General features: G+C 68.8%; 2 protein-coding genes and 1 long non-coding RNA gene across 21 annotated transcripts in view; 2 read left to right on the forward strand and 1 right to left on the reverse strand.

Annotated features, from left to right (window-relative positions):
• The window catches only part of USP19 (ubiquitin specific peptidase 19), a 25,483-nt gene extending 19,020 nt beyond the window's left edge, over positions 1–6,463 (forward strand). For 10 of the 17 annotated variants that reach the window (XM_045579598.1, XM_036432291.2, XM_036432295.2 and 7 more), the window contains exons 14-27: positions 1–116; positions 211–321; positions 621–731; positions 805–906; positions 1,531–1,671; positions 1,771–1,889; positions 2,225–2,362; positions 2,432–2,733; positions 3,392–3,502; positions 3,593–3,809; positions 3,888–4,040; positions 4,111–4,271; positions 4,356–4,534; positions 5,377–5,852. The exon at positions 1–116 is cut by the window's left edge and continues 43 nt beyond it. In XM_045579598.1, coding sequence (XP_045435554.1) covers positions 1–116; positions 211–321; positions 621–731; positions 805–906; positions 1,531–1,671; positions 1,771–1,889; positions 2,225–2,362; positions 2,432–2,733; positions 3,392–3,502; positions 3,593–3,809; positions 3,888–4,040; positions 4,111–4,271; positions 4,356–4,534; positions 5,377–5,604 — 2,189 coding nt within the window. In that variant the 3' untranslated portion in view covers positions 5,605–5,852. Of the gene's footprint in view, positions 117–210; positions 322–620; positions 732–804; positions 907–1,530; positions 1,672–1,770; positions 1,890–2,224; positions 2,363–2,431; positions 2,734–3,391; positions 3,503–3,592; positions 3,810–3,887; positions 4,041–4,110; positions 4,272–4,355; positions 4,535–5,376; positions 5,853–5,988 lie in introns of those variants that run through there. The other 7 variants (XM_036432297.2, XM_036432299.2, XM_036432298.2 and 4 more) reach the window with 2 other exon arrangements.
• LOC123652086 overlaps positions 1–8,381 on the reverse strand; it is a 25,125-nt gene extending 16,744 nt beyond the window's left edge. The window contains exon 1 of the long non-coding RNA XR_006741190.1: positions 8,085–8,381. This is a non-coding gene — a long non-coding RNA (uncharacterized LOC123652086). The remainder of the gene's footprint in view (positions 1–8,084) is intronic.
• A 656-nt stretch (positions 8,382–9,037) lies between these two features.
• QARS1 (glutaminyl-tRNA synthetase 1) overlaps positions 9,038–15,000 on the forward strand; it is a 10,788-nt gene continuing 4,825 nt past the window's right edge. For 2 of the 3 annotated variants that reach the window (XM_036432312.2, XM_045579601.1), the window contains exons 1-13: positions 9,038–9,197; positions 9,346–9,493; positions 9,760–9,869; positions 10,002–10,077; positions 10,495–10,559; positions 11,040–11,093; positions 11,219–11,279; positions 11,588–11,659; positions 11,758–11,843; positions 12,035–12,121; positions 14,510–14,609; positions 14,707–14,785; positions 14,855–14,963. In XM_036432312.2, the coding sequence (XP_036288205.1) occupies positions 9,081–9,197; positions 9,346–9,493; positions 9,760–9,869; positions 10,002–10,077; positions 10,495–10,559; positions 11,040–11,093; positions 11,219–11,279; positions 11,588–11,659; positions 11,758–11,843; positions 12,035–12,121; positions 14,510–14,609; positions 14,707–14,785; positions 14,855–14,963 (1,164 nt within the window). In that variant the 5' untranslated portion in view covers positions 9,038–9,080. The remainder of the gene's footprint in view (positions 9,198–9,345; positions 9,494–9,759; positions 9,870–10,001; positions 10,078–10,494; positions 10,560–11,039; positions 11,094–11,218; positions 11,280–11,587; positions 11,660–11,757; positions 11,844–12,034; positions 12,122–14,509; positions 14,610–14,706; positions 14,786–14,854; positions 14,964–15,000) is intronic. The other variant, XM_036432313.2, reaches the window with a different exon arrangement.

A 15,000-nucleotide genomic window follows, 5' to 3' on the forward strand; every position in this document is an offset into this window, starting at 1 on the left:
AGCACGACGCCCAGGAGTTCATGGCCTTCCTGCTGGACGGGCTGCACGAGGACCTGAACCGCATCCAGAACAAGCCCTACACGGAGACCGTGGACTCGGACGGGCGGCCCGACGAGGTCGGGGGCGCGGAAGGGGTGTGGGGGGACGCAGAGGGGGCTCGGCCCGGCCCCGCCGGCCGGCCCGGGCTCGGCTCACAAGCTGCGCCCTCAGGTGGTGGCCGAGGAGGCGTGGCAGAGGCACAAGATGAGGAACGACTCCTTCATTGTGGACCTGTTCCAGGGCCAGTACAAGTCCAAGCTGGTGTGCCCCGTGTGCGCCAAGGTGCGTGGCTCCCGGCCCCCCGGCCGGCCAGGCCTGGCAGGGCAGCTGGCGGGAGGGTGGGCTCCGGCGTGGGCTCGAGGCTGGTGGGCAGGCTTCCTGGCTGCGGTGACGGCTGTTTGGGCTCAGACGGCGTGAGGAGGGCCGAGGGTGGGCGGGGCCGAGGGTACCAGGAGGGTCTGGAGTCTCCTGGTGGCCCCCGGTCTGTCCAGGGCTCATGGTTTGCTGGCTGCTCGGCCCTGGGGGCCCCGTGGCCGCCTCCCCTCCCTGTGGGCCGCCCAGTGCCACCGGTGTCTCCCCAGGTCTCCATCACCTTTGACCCCTTCCTCTACCTGCCGGTGCCCTTGCCCCAGAAGCAGAAGGTCCTCCCCGTCTTCTTCTTCGCCCGGGAGCCGCACAGCAAGCCCGTCAAGGTGAGCACAGCTCCTCCCCCCACGCTGCCCGGCTCGGCCCGGCCAGCGGCCCACGGTCCCTCTGTCCCCGCAGTTCCTGGTGAGCGTCAGCAAAGAGAACTCGAGCGCCAGCGAGGTGCTGGACGCCCTGGCACAGAGGGTCCACGTGCAGCCCGAGAACCTGCGTCTGACCGAGGTGTGTCCGAGCTCCCGGGCTCAGCGAGTGGACGGTGGGCTCACAGCGCGCAGAACCGCAGTGGCGGCCCTGACGCGGAGCAGGCGGAGGCTCTGCGTTCGCGCTGCACCACGGGCGCCCAGTGCCCAGCCGTCGCGGTGGCCCAGCAGCTCCTCCCGTGGACGGGGAGCTGGGCTGCAGGTTACCCCCTCCGTGCGGTGCTCCCGCAGCACTGGCCTCCCGCTGGTGGCGCCCTTGTAGTCTCCGAACGTGGTCCATGATAACCAGGCTGTAGCCCCCAGGCCCCGCCAGGGAGAGCCAGGCGGACGCTGGGCCCAGGCCTGGTCTCGCAGGCCCTCCTAAGCACTGGCTCCCTTTTTATGTCACACCTGGACAGGGACGGAACCCGAGATCCTTCCGTCAGAGGGCTGATGCTCTATCCACTGAGCCACACCGGCCAGGGCACCAGGCTTCTTGCTCATGGCAATAAGGCTGAGCCAGCAGAGGCCTATGCTGCTGCCACGTGCCTTCCCCCCCAACCCCCCCGTAGAGCGAGGGTCAGAGCCGGATCCTCCCTGTGTGTGTGTGTGGGGTGGGGGGAGAGGGGCTGGGGGGCTGTCCTCACCGGGACTGTCCCTGGGTCAGGTGGTGAAGAGCCGTTTCCACCGCATGTTCCTGCCCTCCCACTCGCTGGACACTGTGTCCCCCTCGGACCTGCTCCTCTGCTTCGAGCTGTTGTCCCCCGAGTTGGCTAAAGAGCAGGTGGTGGTGCTGGAGGTGCAGCAGGTGAGGGAGACCGGGCTGCTGGCACGGGGCCCTGGGCTGGGGGCAGGGGGGTGGCATTCCTGCCCGGCCTGGCCTTGCTGAGCCGATGACCCACCCCAGCGCCCCCAGGTGCCCAGCATCCCCATCTCCAAGTGCGCGGCCTGCCAGCGGAAGCAGCAGCCCGAGGACGAGAAGCTGAAACGCTGTACCCGGTGTTACCGCGTGGGCTACTGCAACCAGTGAGGGCCCGCCAGCCCCGCCCGCCCCCGCCAGCCCCCCCTGCCCCCGGCTGCCCCGCCCGGCCCCCGGCTGCCCCGCCCGCCCCCGGCTGCCCGCCCTGCCCCCGGCTGCCCGCCCTGCCCCCGGCTGCCCCGCCCGGCCCCCGGCTGCCCCGCCCGCCCCCGGCTGCCCGCCCTGCCCCCGGCTGCCCGCCCTGCCCCCGCCAGCCCCGCCCGGCCCCCGGCTGCCCCGCCCTGCCCCCGGCTGCCCGCCCGCCCCGGGCTGCCCCCCCTGCCAGGCCGGAAGGCGGGCGGCTAGCCCCTGGGCAGGGTCATCAGAGGCCCTCTCCCCCCAGGCTCTGCCAGAAAACCCACTGGCCTGACCACAAGGGCCTCTGCCGCCCTGAGAACATCGGCTTCCCCTTCCTGGTCAGCGTGCCCGCCTCCCGCCTCACCTACGCCCGCCTCGCCCAGCTGCTGGAGGGCTATGCCCGGTGAGTGCCGTGGGCAATGGGGGTGCGGGTGGCCGGTCAGGGTTCCTATGCGCCTCGTTCCTGTTGCAGGTATTCCGTGAGCGTCTTCCAGCCGCCCTTCCAGCCCAGCCGCATGGCCTTGGAGCCCCCTGGCCACACGGCGCTGCACTCGGGCTCTCCGGAGGCCGGGGACGGCGAGAGGGAGTCCCTGCCGCCTCCGGAGCCCCAGATGCTGCCGCCCGCGGCGGAGGGGGACGTGGTGCCCCGGGCGTGGGCGGCCCCTGACCGGGGACCGGTGCCCAGCACCAGTGGCGTTGCCTCTGAGATGCTGGCCGGCGGGCCCGCGGAAGGGGGCTCCTCGCCTGCGGGGGAGAAGCTGCCCCGGCCGGAAGGTACGCGGCGCTGGGCGCGGCGGGAGAGGCTCTGCGGGGCGGGGTGGGTGGGGGGGGGGCGGGAGAGGCTCTGCGGGCGGGCGGGGGGGGGGCGGGAGAGGCTCTGCGGGCGGGCGGGGCGGGGGGGGGGCGGGAGAGGCTCTGCGGGCGGGCGGGGGGGGGGGGCGGGAGAGGCTCTGCGGGCGGGGCGGGGGGGGGGCGGGAGAGGCTCTGCGGGGCGGGGCGGGGGGGGGCGGGAGAGGCTCTGCGGGCGGGCGGGGGGGGGGGGGGGCGGGAGAGGCTCTGGCGGGGCGGGGCGGGGGGGGGCGGGAGAGGCTCTGCGGGGCGGGGGCGGGGGGGGGGCGGGAGAGGCTCTGCGGGGCGGGGCGGGGGGGGCGGGAGAGGCTCTGCGGGGCGGGGCGGGGGGGGCGGGAGAGGCTCTGCGGGGCGGGGCGGGGGGGGGGCGGGAGAGGCTCTGCGGGCGGGCGGGGGGGGGCGGGAGAGGCTCTGCGGGCGGGCGGGGGGGGGGGGCGGGAGAGGCTCTGCGGGGCGGGGGGGGGGGGGGGGGGGGGGGGCGGGGGGGGGGGGGGGGGGGGGGGGGGGGGCGGGGCGGGGGGGGGGGGGGGGGCGGGCGGGGGCGGGCGGGCGGGGGGCCGGGCTCTGACGTCTGCTCTCTCAGCTGCCGTGCCCGGGTACCAGCACCCGAGTGAAGCCACCAACCCCCACACATCCCAGTTCCTGATCTATAAGATCGACACGTCCAACCGGGAGCAGCGGCTGGAGGATAAAGGTGCCTGGGGCCGGGGGCGCGGGGCGGGGGCGGGGGCGCGGGAGGGGCTGCCAGCGGCTCCACAGCTGACCCCCCCCCTGCCCCGCCCAGGAGACGCCCCGCTGGAGCTGGACGAGGACTGCAGCCTGGCGCTCGTCTGGCGGAACAACGACCGGCAGCCGGAGTTCGTGCTGGTGGCCTCCAAGGAGCTGGAGTGTGCCGAGGACCCCGGCTCTGCCGGCGAGGCCGCCCGCGCCGGCCACTTCACCCTGGACCAGTGCCTCACCCTCTTCACGCGGCCCGAAGTGCTGGCCCCCGAGGAGGCTTGGTGTGGATGGGCACAGGCGGGGGCGGCGGGCGGGGGGGGGCTGCCTCTGACTCACCGTGCCGCCCCCGCCCCCGCCAGGTACTGCCCGCAGTGCAAGCAGCACCGCGAGGCCTCCAAGCAGCTGCTGCTGTGGCGCCTGCCCAACGTGCTCATCGTGCAGCTCAAGCGCTTCTCCTTCCGCAGCTTCATCTGGCGCGACAAGATCAACGACCTGGTGGAGTTCCCCGTCCGGTGAGCGCGGGCCCGGGCCGGGAGGGGGCGCGGGGCGCGGGCACGGCCTGGCTCACTCCGCTCGCCACAGGAACCTGGACCTGAGCAAGTTCTGCATCGGCCAGAAGGAGGAGCAGCTGCCCAGCTACGACCTGTACGCCGTCATCAACCACTACGGCGGCATGATCGGCGGCCACTACACCGCCTGCGCCCGCCTGCCCAGTGACCGCAGCAGCCAGCGCAGCGACGTGGGTGAGGGCCGCGCCAGCGGACGGCGGGGGGGGCGGGCAGGGGCGGTTTGCTCACCCCCCCCCCCCCCCCCGCCGTCCGCCGCAGGCTGGCGCTTGTTTGATGACAGCACGGTGACCACGGTGGACGAGAGCCAGGTGGTGACGCGCTACGCCTACGTCCTCTTCTACCGCCGGCGCAACTCGCCCGTGGAGAGGCCCCCCCGGGCAGGCCACGCCGAGCGCCACGCAGACCTCGGCCCCGCAGCCGAGGCTGCCGCCAGCCAGGTGAGGCCTGGGAGGCTGGAAGCCAGTGGGGCCTGAGTCACAGGGAGGCTGGGCACAGCTCCTCTCCTCCAGCCATAGCCCTGCAGCCGCGGGGGCGGGGCGGGGCGGGGCGGGAAGGTGGGTTCCTCACGTGAAGCCTCAGCTGGAGGGTCTCCGCGGTGCAGGGGCACAGAGGGACACACCGAGCGGCCACTGGCATGGACATAGGCACCACGTGGCACAGGCGTGTCTGCTCAGCCTCCCTGGGCACGGTGCCAGGACTGACTGCACCTGCTGGCCTCCCAGCCTCCCCCGCACCCTCCCCTCGCCGTGACTGCCCGTGCCCTCGGGACCGGCCTAACCTGGCCGGGGCTGTCCCCCGCTCCAAGGGGAGCGTCTGCTGAGTCTCCGGGGTCTTCTGTCTCCTACGTCCCTGGGTGCCCAGGGCCTGGCTTGGGCACAGTCACCTCCCTCCTGTGCTGGCCGCCGCCTCACTGCCCTCTCCGGCCTGAGCCCTCTCCACTTGCACTCAGAGGAGCCTCAGAGACAGACAGCGGTCAGGGTCTCGATGTGGGAGGAGCCAGAAGGCCCCTGGGCTGCAGGTCTGTCCTCCGAGAGCCAGTGCCCTCTGTGGGCAGCCCAGCCCGGGCCGCACGCAAGCGGCACGTTGAGTGGAATCTTCTCGAGGCCAGAGTGCTGCCAGGAGTCGCCCTCGCGCCCTGTCTGAGCCTGCGAGGCCCTGGCTCCTCCCCTCCCTCCTGCGGCCTAACCTGGGACGTCGGGCTCAGCACGTCACCTCGGGGGGGAGAGTCGTGGCCGGGCCTCAGGCCTCTGGGTCACCACCTCCCTTCTGCACACTGTAGGCTTCCCGGATTTGGCAGGAGCTGGAGGCCGCGGAGGAGCCGGTGCCCGAGGGGCCTGCGCCCCGGGGTTCCTGGGGGCCCCAGGACTGGGTGGGCCCCCCGCCATGCGGCCCCCCCACCCCAGATGAGGGCTGCCTCCGGTACTTTGTTCTGGGCACCGTGGCAGCCTTGGTGGCCCTCGTGCTCAACGTGTTCTATCCTCTGGTGTCCCAGAGTCACTGGAGATGAGCGGGCTCGGCCGCCGCTGTGAGCCGCCCGTCCGCCCCCCGGCATGCTGCCTCTGGGGCCAGCCCTGGGCTCGGGCTCTGTGTGTGGAGGGAGAGGGTCTGTGGCTCCTGCAGGGGCAGAGCAAACAGGGTGGTGTCCATCCAGCTGTCCGTCCGTCCGTCCTGCTGCTCTGAGCTTGGCCTGGGCCTGGCCCTGCCCACCAGCTTCCTGTATTTAAAGCGTCAATAAAGCGAGACTGTCCAGGCTGATCTTGTCTCTCTGTCTCAATGCGCTGCTGCCGCGCCTGCCGTGGGGCCCTCCCTCGGGTGCGGAGCTCCGAGCCAGCACCCAGGGATGCCGGCGGCACTGGGCAGCCCCCAACCCTGTCCTCATGTTCTGTTGCAGGGACTAGGCCCTGGCCAGGCCCCCGAGGCGGCCCCCGCGCGGACAGCCCCTGAACGCTTCGCCCCCCCTGCGGACCGCCCAGCCCCCACCTACAGCAACATGGAGGAGGTCGATTAGCAGGTCCCTGGCTGGGGGGGCCGGGGGGGGAACCTCCATAGAAGGCCAGCCCTGCGCTGCTGCTTCTCTAACCAGAGGACACTGGCTCCATCGGGGGAGTGGGGGGTGACGAGGGTGGGAACCTCACAGGTCGGAACCTCCTGTCAGCCCGAACCCCAGACCAGTGCCCTGGGCTCTCCAGACACCCTCAGTACCGCGGGATTGGAGTCTCAGTTGTACCTTCAGTTCTTTCTGATTCGCATTATAAACATAATTTTATTCTAAAATTGTAATTTTTTTTTTTTTTTTTTTTTTTTGCATTTTGGAAGTGATTGCTGCTGTTTAAATATATTTTAAAAATAAATGCTAAATAAGCAGACTCGGTGACTGATGCCCGGGGCTGCGGCCCTCCTCCCTGCCATTGGGTGTGTGTGTCCTTGTGTTGAAGACCCTGGAAGTGCTCTGGTCCGGAGGGCGAGTGAGGGGGGCCCTGTGCATCATGGCGCCCCCTGTGCCATCGCCTGCTGCCCTTCCATCCCACTGGACCTGGTTCCGCATGGAGGCAGCTGTGGGTGGCACCCCGTGGGCGCCTCACACCAGGGCGAGGACCCGTGAGGCTCCAGCAGCAGACAGGTCGGGGGACCTGGAGAACCGGAGGTATGGGGTCTCCCTCCTTGCCCGTTCTCGGGTCTTTGCTGGTTGGAGTTCCAGCAGATCGCTCTGGGAGAACACAGGGACAGCCCGGGGGAAGGAGATCTCGCTCCAAAAGATCGGGGAAAGGGTCAAGGACCGCTTCGGTAACTTCCGGGGAGAGGGAAGAGGGAGACCGTCTCTTCCCTGGGACCTTGGCCCCAGGCTGTTCGCCCACAGCAGGTCTGCAGGCTGGTCCCAGCCGCGGCCTTGGTGACGTACACACACAGCAAATCCTGGGAGCAGCCTCCTGGCCTCTGGGGGCTAGGCTGCCCCCTCCTCTCTCCATTCCTGGGGCATCTCCAGCCGAGGGAGATGGGGGCAGTCTTGTGAGGCCGGTGCTCATAAGCGCCAGGCAGAGGCAGGCAGAGGACACGGGTCCTCCAGTCCTGTTCGTCACCCCCCCGCCCCCCATGCCCACCGGAGCTCCTCGGCTGCAGTAGGGCGATGGAGGAGCGCCTGGAAGAGGCTGTGGCCAGTGCTGGCTTTTCCCCGTGGGGACACGGCCAGAGCCATGTGGGGCTGATGGCCTTCGAGAGGGACCTGGGCAGCTGGGGGAGGCCGTGCGGAGGGGGGATGGCAGGCTGGGGGCTGGTGCTGGCCTTGTGTGGAGGGCCCACCACGTAGGGGTGGTGTGCCACACGACAGTGCCGGCCTACACGGTGCAGCCTGTGCCTGTCCACCGTGGGCTGCCTGTGCCGGAGGCACCGCTCAAGGGGTGCTGGGTGCCCCGGCCCACCGCCCTGCTGATACTCAGCCTGCCACAGACCCTCCTGGGTGCCAGCTGGCTGCTGTGGCCTCTGCTGCCTGATGCTCATGGTTGGCCTGCTCCGCAGGGACCTGTCCATGGCCTGGCTGTGGCCCTGCCTCTTGGCTGGCCGCAGTGGGCCTCCTGGCTGCCGCCTGGCTTGTCTCCTTCATCACTTTTCGGTGGTTTTCCTGGAAGGAGTAACGGGCTCACGCCAGCAGGCCAGCCTCCCACCCGGGCTGGGCCCATTCACCAAGTTCTGCTCCTTGCGAGTCAGGGCTCCGGAGGGCGGCCGGCGCGCTGCCACGTGGCACTCTTGGCAGCACTACCGCCTCATCCTGTGACGGGCAGCTTCCCGAGGGCAGGGACGGTGCAGGCCCGCACCCCACGGAGGGGGCGCCACCGGGCCCGCAGGGTTCTCCATGGTGCTGTAGTGAACCCTCCGGAGGATGCAGCAGGGAGGGGATGGGAACTCACTCTGCTCAGCACAGGGCTGGTGTGGCTGTGACTGCTTCTGGGTGCCCATCGGTGGTATCACTGTGCTGTGGTATCCCCTGCTCACGGGGAGGTGGGGAGCCCCAACACACAGACGACTGGGTCCTGATGTAGTGCGCGGCCCCGGGCAGAGCCTGGCATTTGGTCATCATGTGGGACCCAGATGTTGATCCAGACACGGACCCTTCATTACTGGGATATGGCCACAAAGCAGAACACAGAATACGGACACAGACTGGCCAGCATCCTGGCCAGGCCTTTAGGAGTATTAGCATCACAAGGCCTCTGAACACCTGAATTCCAGTTTTCTGTTCTTTAAGGTTCCAGATTCAGTGATGGGGGTATCCCCCCACTCCCACCCCAGCAGCTCAAGTGCCTCCAAGAAACCTGAGAAGCTGTGGGGAGACCCCTGCCCCGGCCCCATGGCCATCTTCTGTCCCACAGAACCCCAACTTAAGTGACATAACCGGTCAAACGCCTGCAGGTGGATGCCAAGCTCTAATTTGCTTGGGATTATCACGGCATTTGCATGTGTGGGCGTGGGACGGTCAGTGAGCCGGGAGATTTTAAACTAAACCACCCCAGGCCTTCTGCGAGGTCCCTCCTGCCAGGGGTGTCCAGTAAGCGCCCCCAAAGCGCCAGTCCCCCCAGCTCTGCCCTAGAGTCTTGGCCGGATTTCCAGGGCTAAACAGTGACTTCCGGGACGACCCAGGGCCAAGTTCAAGACACAGGACAGCGGCTCACGGGGGCTCCTGAGACCAGACTGGGTTTCCAGGGCGGAAGGGGAAATCCGCTGCACAGAGCCCTGCCCCCCGCCTCCCCCCTCCGCCTCTGGCCCTTCCGAGGAACCGTAGCGCCTGCCGAGACGCCGCGCCCGGAAGGGCTGCGTGAGGCACACCCGGCCCTTTAAACGGCGCCGGCAATCTCGGGTAGCCCCGCCCCCTCTCGCCCAGGAAGGACGTCATTGGCTGGCCCCGGCGGCTGCGCTCTCCTATTGGCCAGTGGGCCAACGTCAACATGCAGCTTGGCCCCGGCGTTTCCTTTCCGCTTCCGGATTCCTGCCATGGCGACCGCTGACTCCGTTTCGCTCTTCACCGGCCTCGGCCTGAGCGAGCACAAGGCCCGCGAGACGCTCAAGAACGCGGCCCTGAGCGCGCAGCTGCGGGAGGCGGCGACCCAGGTGCGAGCCCCCGCCCTGGGCCGGGGTCGGGGGCTGGGTGTCCGGTGCCGGGTGCCGGGCGCCTTCCGGGGCGCTGGGGCCTGATCCCCGTCCGCTCACCCGCCTCGCCAGTGCGCGTCTCAGGGGCTTCCCTCCCTCCCGGCCGCAGGCACAGCAGACCCTGGGCTCCGCCATCGACAAGGCCACCGGGACCCTGCTCTATGGCGTGGCCTCCCGCCTCAGGGATCCCCGGCGCCTCCCTTTCCTCGTGCGCTACGTGGCCAACAAGAAGATCCACACCGAGGCCCAGCTGAGCGGTGAGACCGCCTTCCTGCCACCGCCGCCGGGCCCCCTTCCTGCCGAGCCCCCCAATCTCTTTAGATGCCTAGTTCCGGCCCCCTGTGCGAGTTTGGGGACCTGGGAAGGTCTGGGGGAGACCCTCCCTCTCCCCGGGCTGCTTTCCCGGCCGGGGCTGCGGTGGGGGTGGTGCAGGGCTTAGCCAGCTGTCACTGGGGTTTCTGGAATGCGGCCTTCCTGACCTCCTGGCGCTGAGATGCCTCCGCTCATCGCCCTCCTTCGCCAGCTGCCCTGGAGTATGTGCGAAGTCACCCGCTGGACCCCATCGACCCCGTGGACTTCGAGCGGGAATGTGGGGTGGGCATCGAGGTGACGCCCGAGCAGATCGAGGCGGCGGTGAGTCCTCCCCGGCACCCTGCCTGCTCCCCGGGAAGGAGTGGCTCTGCTTCTCCACCGAGGAAGACCCAGGGCGAGGGGTGGTTCCGGGGGGCGCGTTCCTGAACCTCCCGCTTGGCCTCCTTCCCACAGGTGGAGGTCGCCATACAACGCCACCGGCCCCAGCTCCTGGAGGAGCGTTACCATTTCAACATGGGCCTGCTGATGGGTGCGCAGGGCAGGGAGGGACTGATGCTCGGAGTGATAAGAGGGAGGTGGCAGAGGGGTAGGGGTCTGACCCTGGCCGGTGTGGTTCAGTGGATAGAGCGTCAGCCTGCGGACTGAAGGGTCCCAGGTTCACTTCCGGCCAAGGGCACATGCTCAGGTTGCGGGCTTGATCCCCAGGAGGGGGTGTGCAGGAGGCAGCCGATCCATGATTCTCTCCCATCGTTGATGATTTTCTCTCTCCTCCTTCTCCCTTCCTCTCTGAAATCAGTAAAGAAGTGTATTTAAAAAAAAAAGAAGGAAGGGGGTCTGGCTGGGCGGGGGCTCTGGTTCCTGAGGTCGGTCTGGCCCCCTTCCTGGCAAAGAGGGTGGGAAGGGCCTGCCTTGGCCTTCCCGCAGCTCCTTGTGCCCACGTTTCTAGGAGAGGCCCGGGCTGCGCTCAAGTGGGCGGATGGCAAGATGATCAAGCACGAAGTGGACATGCAGGTGGGCGCTCCTTGAGCTGAAGCAGGCACAGACCTGCCATGCACAGGGTATAGGCCCCTGAGGGGTGAACAGCAGCCAAGGCGGGGACTGGGCCTGCTCTGCGGTGAATAGGGAGCCTGGTGTGGAGGAGGCAGTGAGAGGCGTGGCCTCGGGCTGAGCCTCGTTTGGGAGTCACTGCCCTGAACCTCCATCTCCTCGCCTTGTCAGTAGGGTAGCTCTCGCCGCATTTGAAGTCGAGATCTCCGTTTAGGAGACAGGAGGGTGCTGGCTGAGATAGCAGCTTATCTTGATGCTGGGCCATAGTGTCTCCCTAAGTGGCACCTGAAACCAGTATGGCTCTCAGGAGGCCGGAGAGCCGTGAGGAGCAGGGTGGGTGGCCAGGCGGGCTTTTCAGTGGTGCTGGTGGGCAGCCAGGAAGGGCTGAGGTGTGGGTGGGCTCAGCCGGGCTCCTGTCCAGGCCTAACTGTGGTCTCTGCTCAGGTCCTCCACCTCCTGGGTCCCAAGAGGGAGACTGATCTGGAGAAGAAGCCGAAGGTAGCGGAGCAGGGTCCCGGGCCCTGGGGGTGCGGTGGTGGAGGGAGACTTCAGGCCGGAAAGGGAGTAGCTGACCCCAGTGACCCCAAGTCCCCACCTGAGAGCCCTGACCCCGCTTTTCTCAGGTGGCCAAGGCTCGGCCGGAAGAGACAGAGCAGAGGGCGGCCAAGGACGCGGTGGAGAACGGTGAGAGCGAGGGCCGCCACCCATTCAGCTCCCTGGCTGCGGGCTGTCCGCCTGATGGGCCTTGTCCCCTCGGGTGTCCCGCACACCTTGCTTTCTGCCGTCAGACTCGAAGTCCTGGGGTCTCCTTTGTCCTCTCCACCCAGAGACGGGCCTCAGGGGCCCGAGAAGCCTGGCTCTGGCTCTGGCTCTGGGTCCGGGGAAGCGGGGCCTGGAGGGTCTGTTCTGGCCGCAGGATGAGTAGTCCTGACAGCGCCACCTGCGCCGGACACGGCGGCGGTGCCCGAGGGTAAGCGTCCTCGTCTCCGCAGGTGAGGCTGCGGGCCAGGCCCTGTCTCTGATGGAGCAGCTCCGGGGGGAGGCGCTGAAGTTCCACAAGCCTGGTGAGCTGAGCGGGCAGGCGCGGCGGGGCGGGCTCGGGACAGCGCTGCGCCGGGCCCGGCGTGGGAGCCCCGTAAAAAGCGCCTTCTCGTCCTGGCAGGCGAGAACTACAAGACCCCGGGCTACGTGACCACTGCGCACACCATGGAGCTCCTGAGGCAGCACCTGGCCGTCACTGGTGGGCAGGTGTGTGTGTGGCCAGGCCGGCTGGCGGTCCGCATAGCCGTGGGCTCGTCCCCGTGGCCCATCCCATCTGCCCCCGGACCCCCCTGCGAGGGGCCCCACCTGCTCCTCCAGGGCCTGTGTTCACTGTGCAGTGACCTGAGCCCTGTGGCCGAGCGCCCGGGCCTAGCTCCCCTCACCCTTCCTCACCTCAGGTGCGCACCCGCTTCCCGCCCGAACCCAACGGCATCCTGCACATCGGGCACGCCAAAGCCATCAACTTCAACTTCGGCTACGCCAAGGTGAGTGCCGGGACCCCGTGCGCCGGGCACCACCTGCCGCTCCCATGCGATGGCAGAGGGTCTGCCTTCCCCGCCTGCTGTGTGTGCCCCTACCCTGCTGTGTGTGCCCCCTACCCTGCTGTGTGTGCCCCCTACCCTGCTGTGTGCCCCCTACCCTGTGTGTGCCCCCTACCCTGCTGTGTGCCCCCTACCCTGCTGTGTGTGCCCCTACCCTGCTGTGTCCCCCTACCCTGTGTGTGCCCCTACCCTGCTGTGTGCCCCCCACCCTGCTGTGTGCCCCCTACCCTGTGTGTGCCCCCTACCCTGCTGTGTGTGCCCCCTACCCTATGTGTGCCCCCTACCCTGCTGTGTGTGCCCCCTACCCTGTGTGTGCCCCCTACCCTGCTGTGTGTGCCCCCTACCCTGCTGTGTGTGCCCCCTACCCTGCTGTGTGTGCCCCCTACCCTGCTGTGTGCCCCCTACCCTGCTGTGTGTGCCCCCTACCCTGTGTGTGCCCCTACCCTGTGTGTGCCCCCTACCCTGCTGTGTGTGCCCCCTACCCTGCTGTGTGTGCCCCCTACCCTGTGTGTGCCCCCTACCCTGCTGTGTGTGCCCCCTACCCTATGTGTGCCCCCTACCCTGCTGGTGTGCCCCCTACCCTGTGTGTGCCCCCTACCCTGCTGTGTGTGCCCCCTACCCTGCTGTGTGTGCCCCCCCCCCTGCTGTGTGTGCCCCCTACCCTGCTGTGTGCCCCCTCCCCTGCTGTGTGTGCCCCCTACCCTGCTGTGTGTGCCCCCTACCCTGCTGTGTGTGCCCCCTACCCTGTGTGTGCCCCCTACCCTGCTGTGTGTGCCCCCTACCCTGCTGTGTGTGCCCCTACCCTGCTGTGTGTGCCCTACCCTGCTGTGTGCCCCCTACCCTGCTGTGTGTGCCCCCTACCCTGTGTGTGCCCCCTACCCTGTGTGTGCCCCCTACCCTGCTGTGTGTGCCCCCTACCCTGTGTGTGCCCCCTACCCTGCTGTGTGTGCCCCCTACCCTGTGTGTGCCCCCTACCTTGCTGTGTGTGCCCCTACCCTGCTGTGTGCCCCCTCCCCTGCTGTGTGTGCCCCCTACCCTGTGTGTGCCCCCTACCCTGCTGTGTGTGCCCCCTACCCTGCTGTGTGCCCCCTACCCTGTGTGTGCCCCCTACCCTGTGTGTGCCCCCTACCCTGCTGTGTGTGCCCCCTACCCTGCTGTGTGCCCCCTACCCTGCTGTGTGTGCCCCTACCCTGTGTGTGCCCCCTACCCTGTGTGTGCCCCCTACCCTGTTGTGTGCCCCCTACCCTGTGTGTGCCCCCTACCCTGCTGTGTGCCCCCTACCCTGCTGTGTGTGCCCCTACCCTGTGTGTGCCCCCTACCCTGTGTGTGCCCCCTACCCTGTGTGTGCCCCCTACCCTGCTGTGTGCCCCCTACCCTGTGTGTGCCCCCTACCCTGTGTGTGCCCCCTACCCTGCTGTGTGTGCCCCCTACCCTGTGTGTGCCCCCTACCCTGTCTGTGCCCCCTACCCTGTGTGTGCCCCCTACCCTGTGTGTGCCCCCTACCCTGTGTGTGCCCCTACCCTGTGTGTGCCCCCTACCCTGTGTGTGCCCCCCTACCCTGTGTGTGCCCCCTACCCTGTGTGTGCCCCCTACCCTGCTGTGTGTGCCCCCTACCCTGTGTGTGCCCCCTACCCTGCTGTGTGTGCCCCCTACCCTGTGTGTGCCCCCTACCCTGCTGTGTGCCCCCTACCCTGTGTGTGCCCCCTACCCTGCTGTGTGCCCCTACCCTGCTGTGTGCCCCCTACCCTGTGTGTGCCCCTACCCTGCTGTGTGCCCCTACCCTGCTGTGTGTGCCCCCTACCCTGTGTGTGCCCCCTACCCTGTGTGTGCCCCTACCCTGCTGTGTGCCCCCTACCCTGCTGTGTGTGCCCCTACCCTGCTGTGTGCCCCCTCCCCTGTGTGTGCCCCCTACCCCGTGTGTGCCCCCTACCCTGTGTGTGCCCCCTACCCTGCTGTGTGTGCCCCCTACCCTGTGTGTGCCCCTACCCTGTGTGTGCCCCCTACCCTGTGTGTGCCCCCTACCCTGTGTGTGCCCCCTACCCTGTGTGTGCCCTCTACCCTGCTGTGTGTGCCCCGAGCGCTAGAAGACATGGAGGGGCCATGTGTGCCAGACACTGAGGAGCCCCTGGCTCCTGGGGAGAGCTCGTGGGGCGGCGAGTCCAGACGGGGGGCCCCCAGGGCAGCCTCTCGCGCCGCGGTGTGTGAGGTGCCGCGTTGGGGTGCTGAGACGGGTAGCGGGAGGAACACAGACGTTTCCAGTTCGGAGCGGGAGGGCGGGACGAGCTGCGCCGTGGGAGCGGGTGGTGGCGCTCACCACGCGGCCTCTCCTAGGCCAACAACGGCATCTGCTTTCTGCGCTTTGACGACACCAACCCTGAGAAGGAGGAAGCCAGGTTCTTCACCGCCATCTGCGACATGGTGGCCTGGCTGGGTACGGCTGCGGGGGGCCGGGGCGGAGGGGTGGTGCTTGGCCGTGGCCTGCCCCGGGGTCCCTGGCTGGCTGCTCACACTGGGTGTCGCTGTGCCAGGTTACACTCCTTACAAGGTGACCTACGCCTCTGACTATTTTGACCAGCTGTATGTCTGGGCCGTGGAGCTCATCCGCAGGTAAGGCCTGCCCCGCGGAGCCCGGCAGGCTGACGGCCAGCCCGCCGGCACTCACAGCCTCCCCCACAGGGGCCAGGCCTACGTGTGCCACCAGCGAGGAGAGGAGCTCAAAGGCCACAACCCTCCGCCCTCGCCCTGGAGAGACCGTCCCATCGAGGAGTCCCTGCTGCTCTTTGAGGTGGGGTCGGGCAGGTGGGTCTGGGTGGGCCGAGGAC

Source organism: Pipistrellus kuhlii, unplaced genomic scaffold (genome assembly GCF_014108245.1).
Source record: "Pipistrellus kuhlii isolate mPipKuh1 unplaced genomic scaffold, mPipKuh1.p scaffold_m20_p_11, whole genome shotgun sequence".
Taxonomy (NCBI): domain Eukaryota; kingdom Metazoa; phylum Chordata; class Mammalia; order Chiroptera; family Vespertilionidae; genus Pipistrellus; species Pipistrellus kuhlii.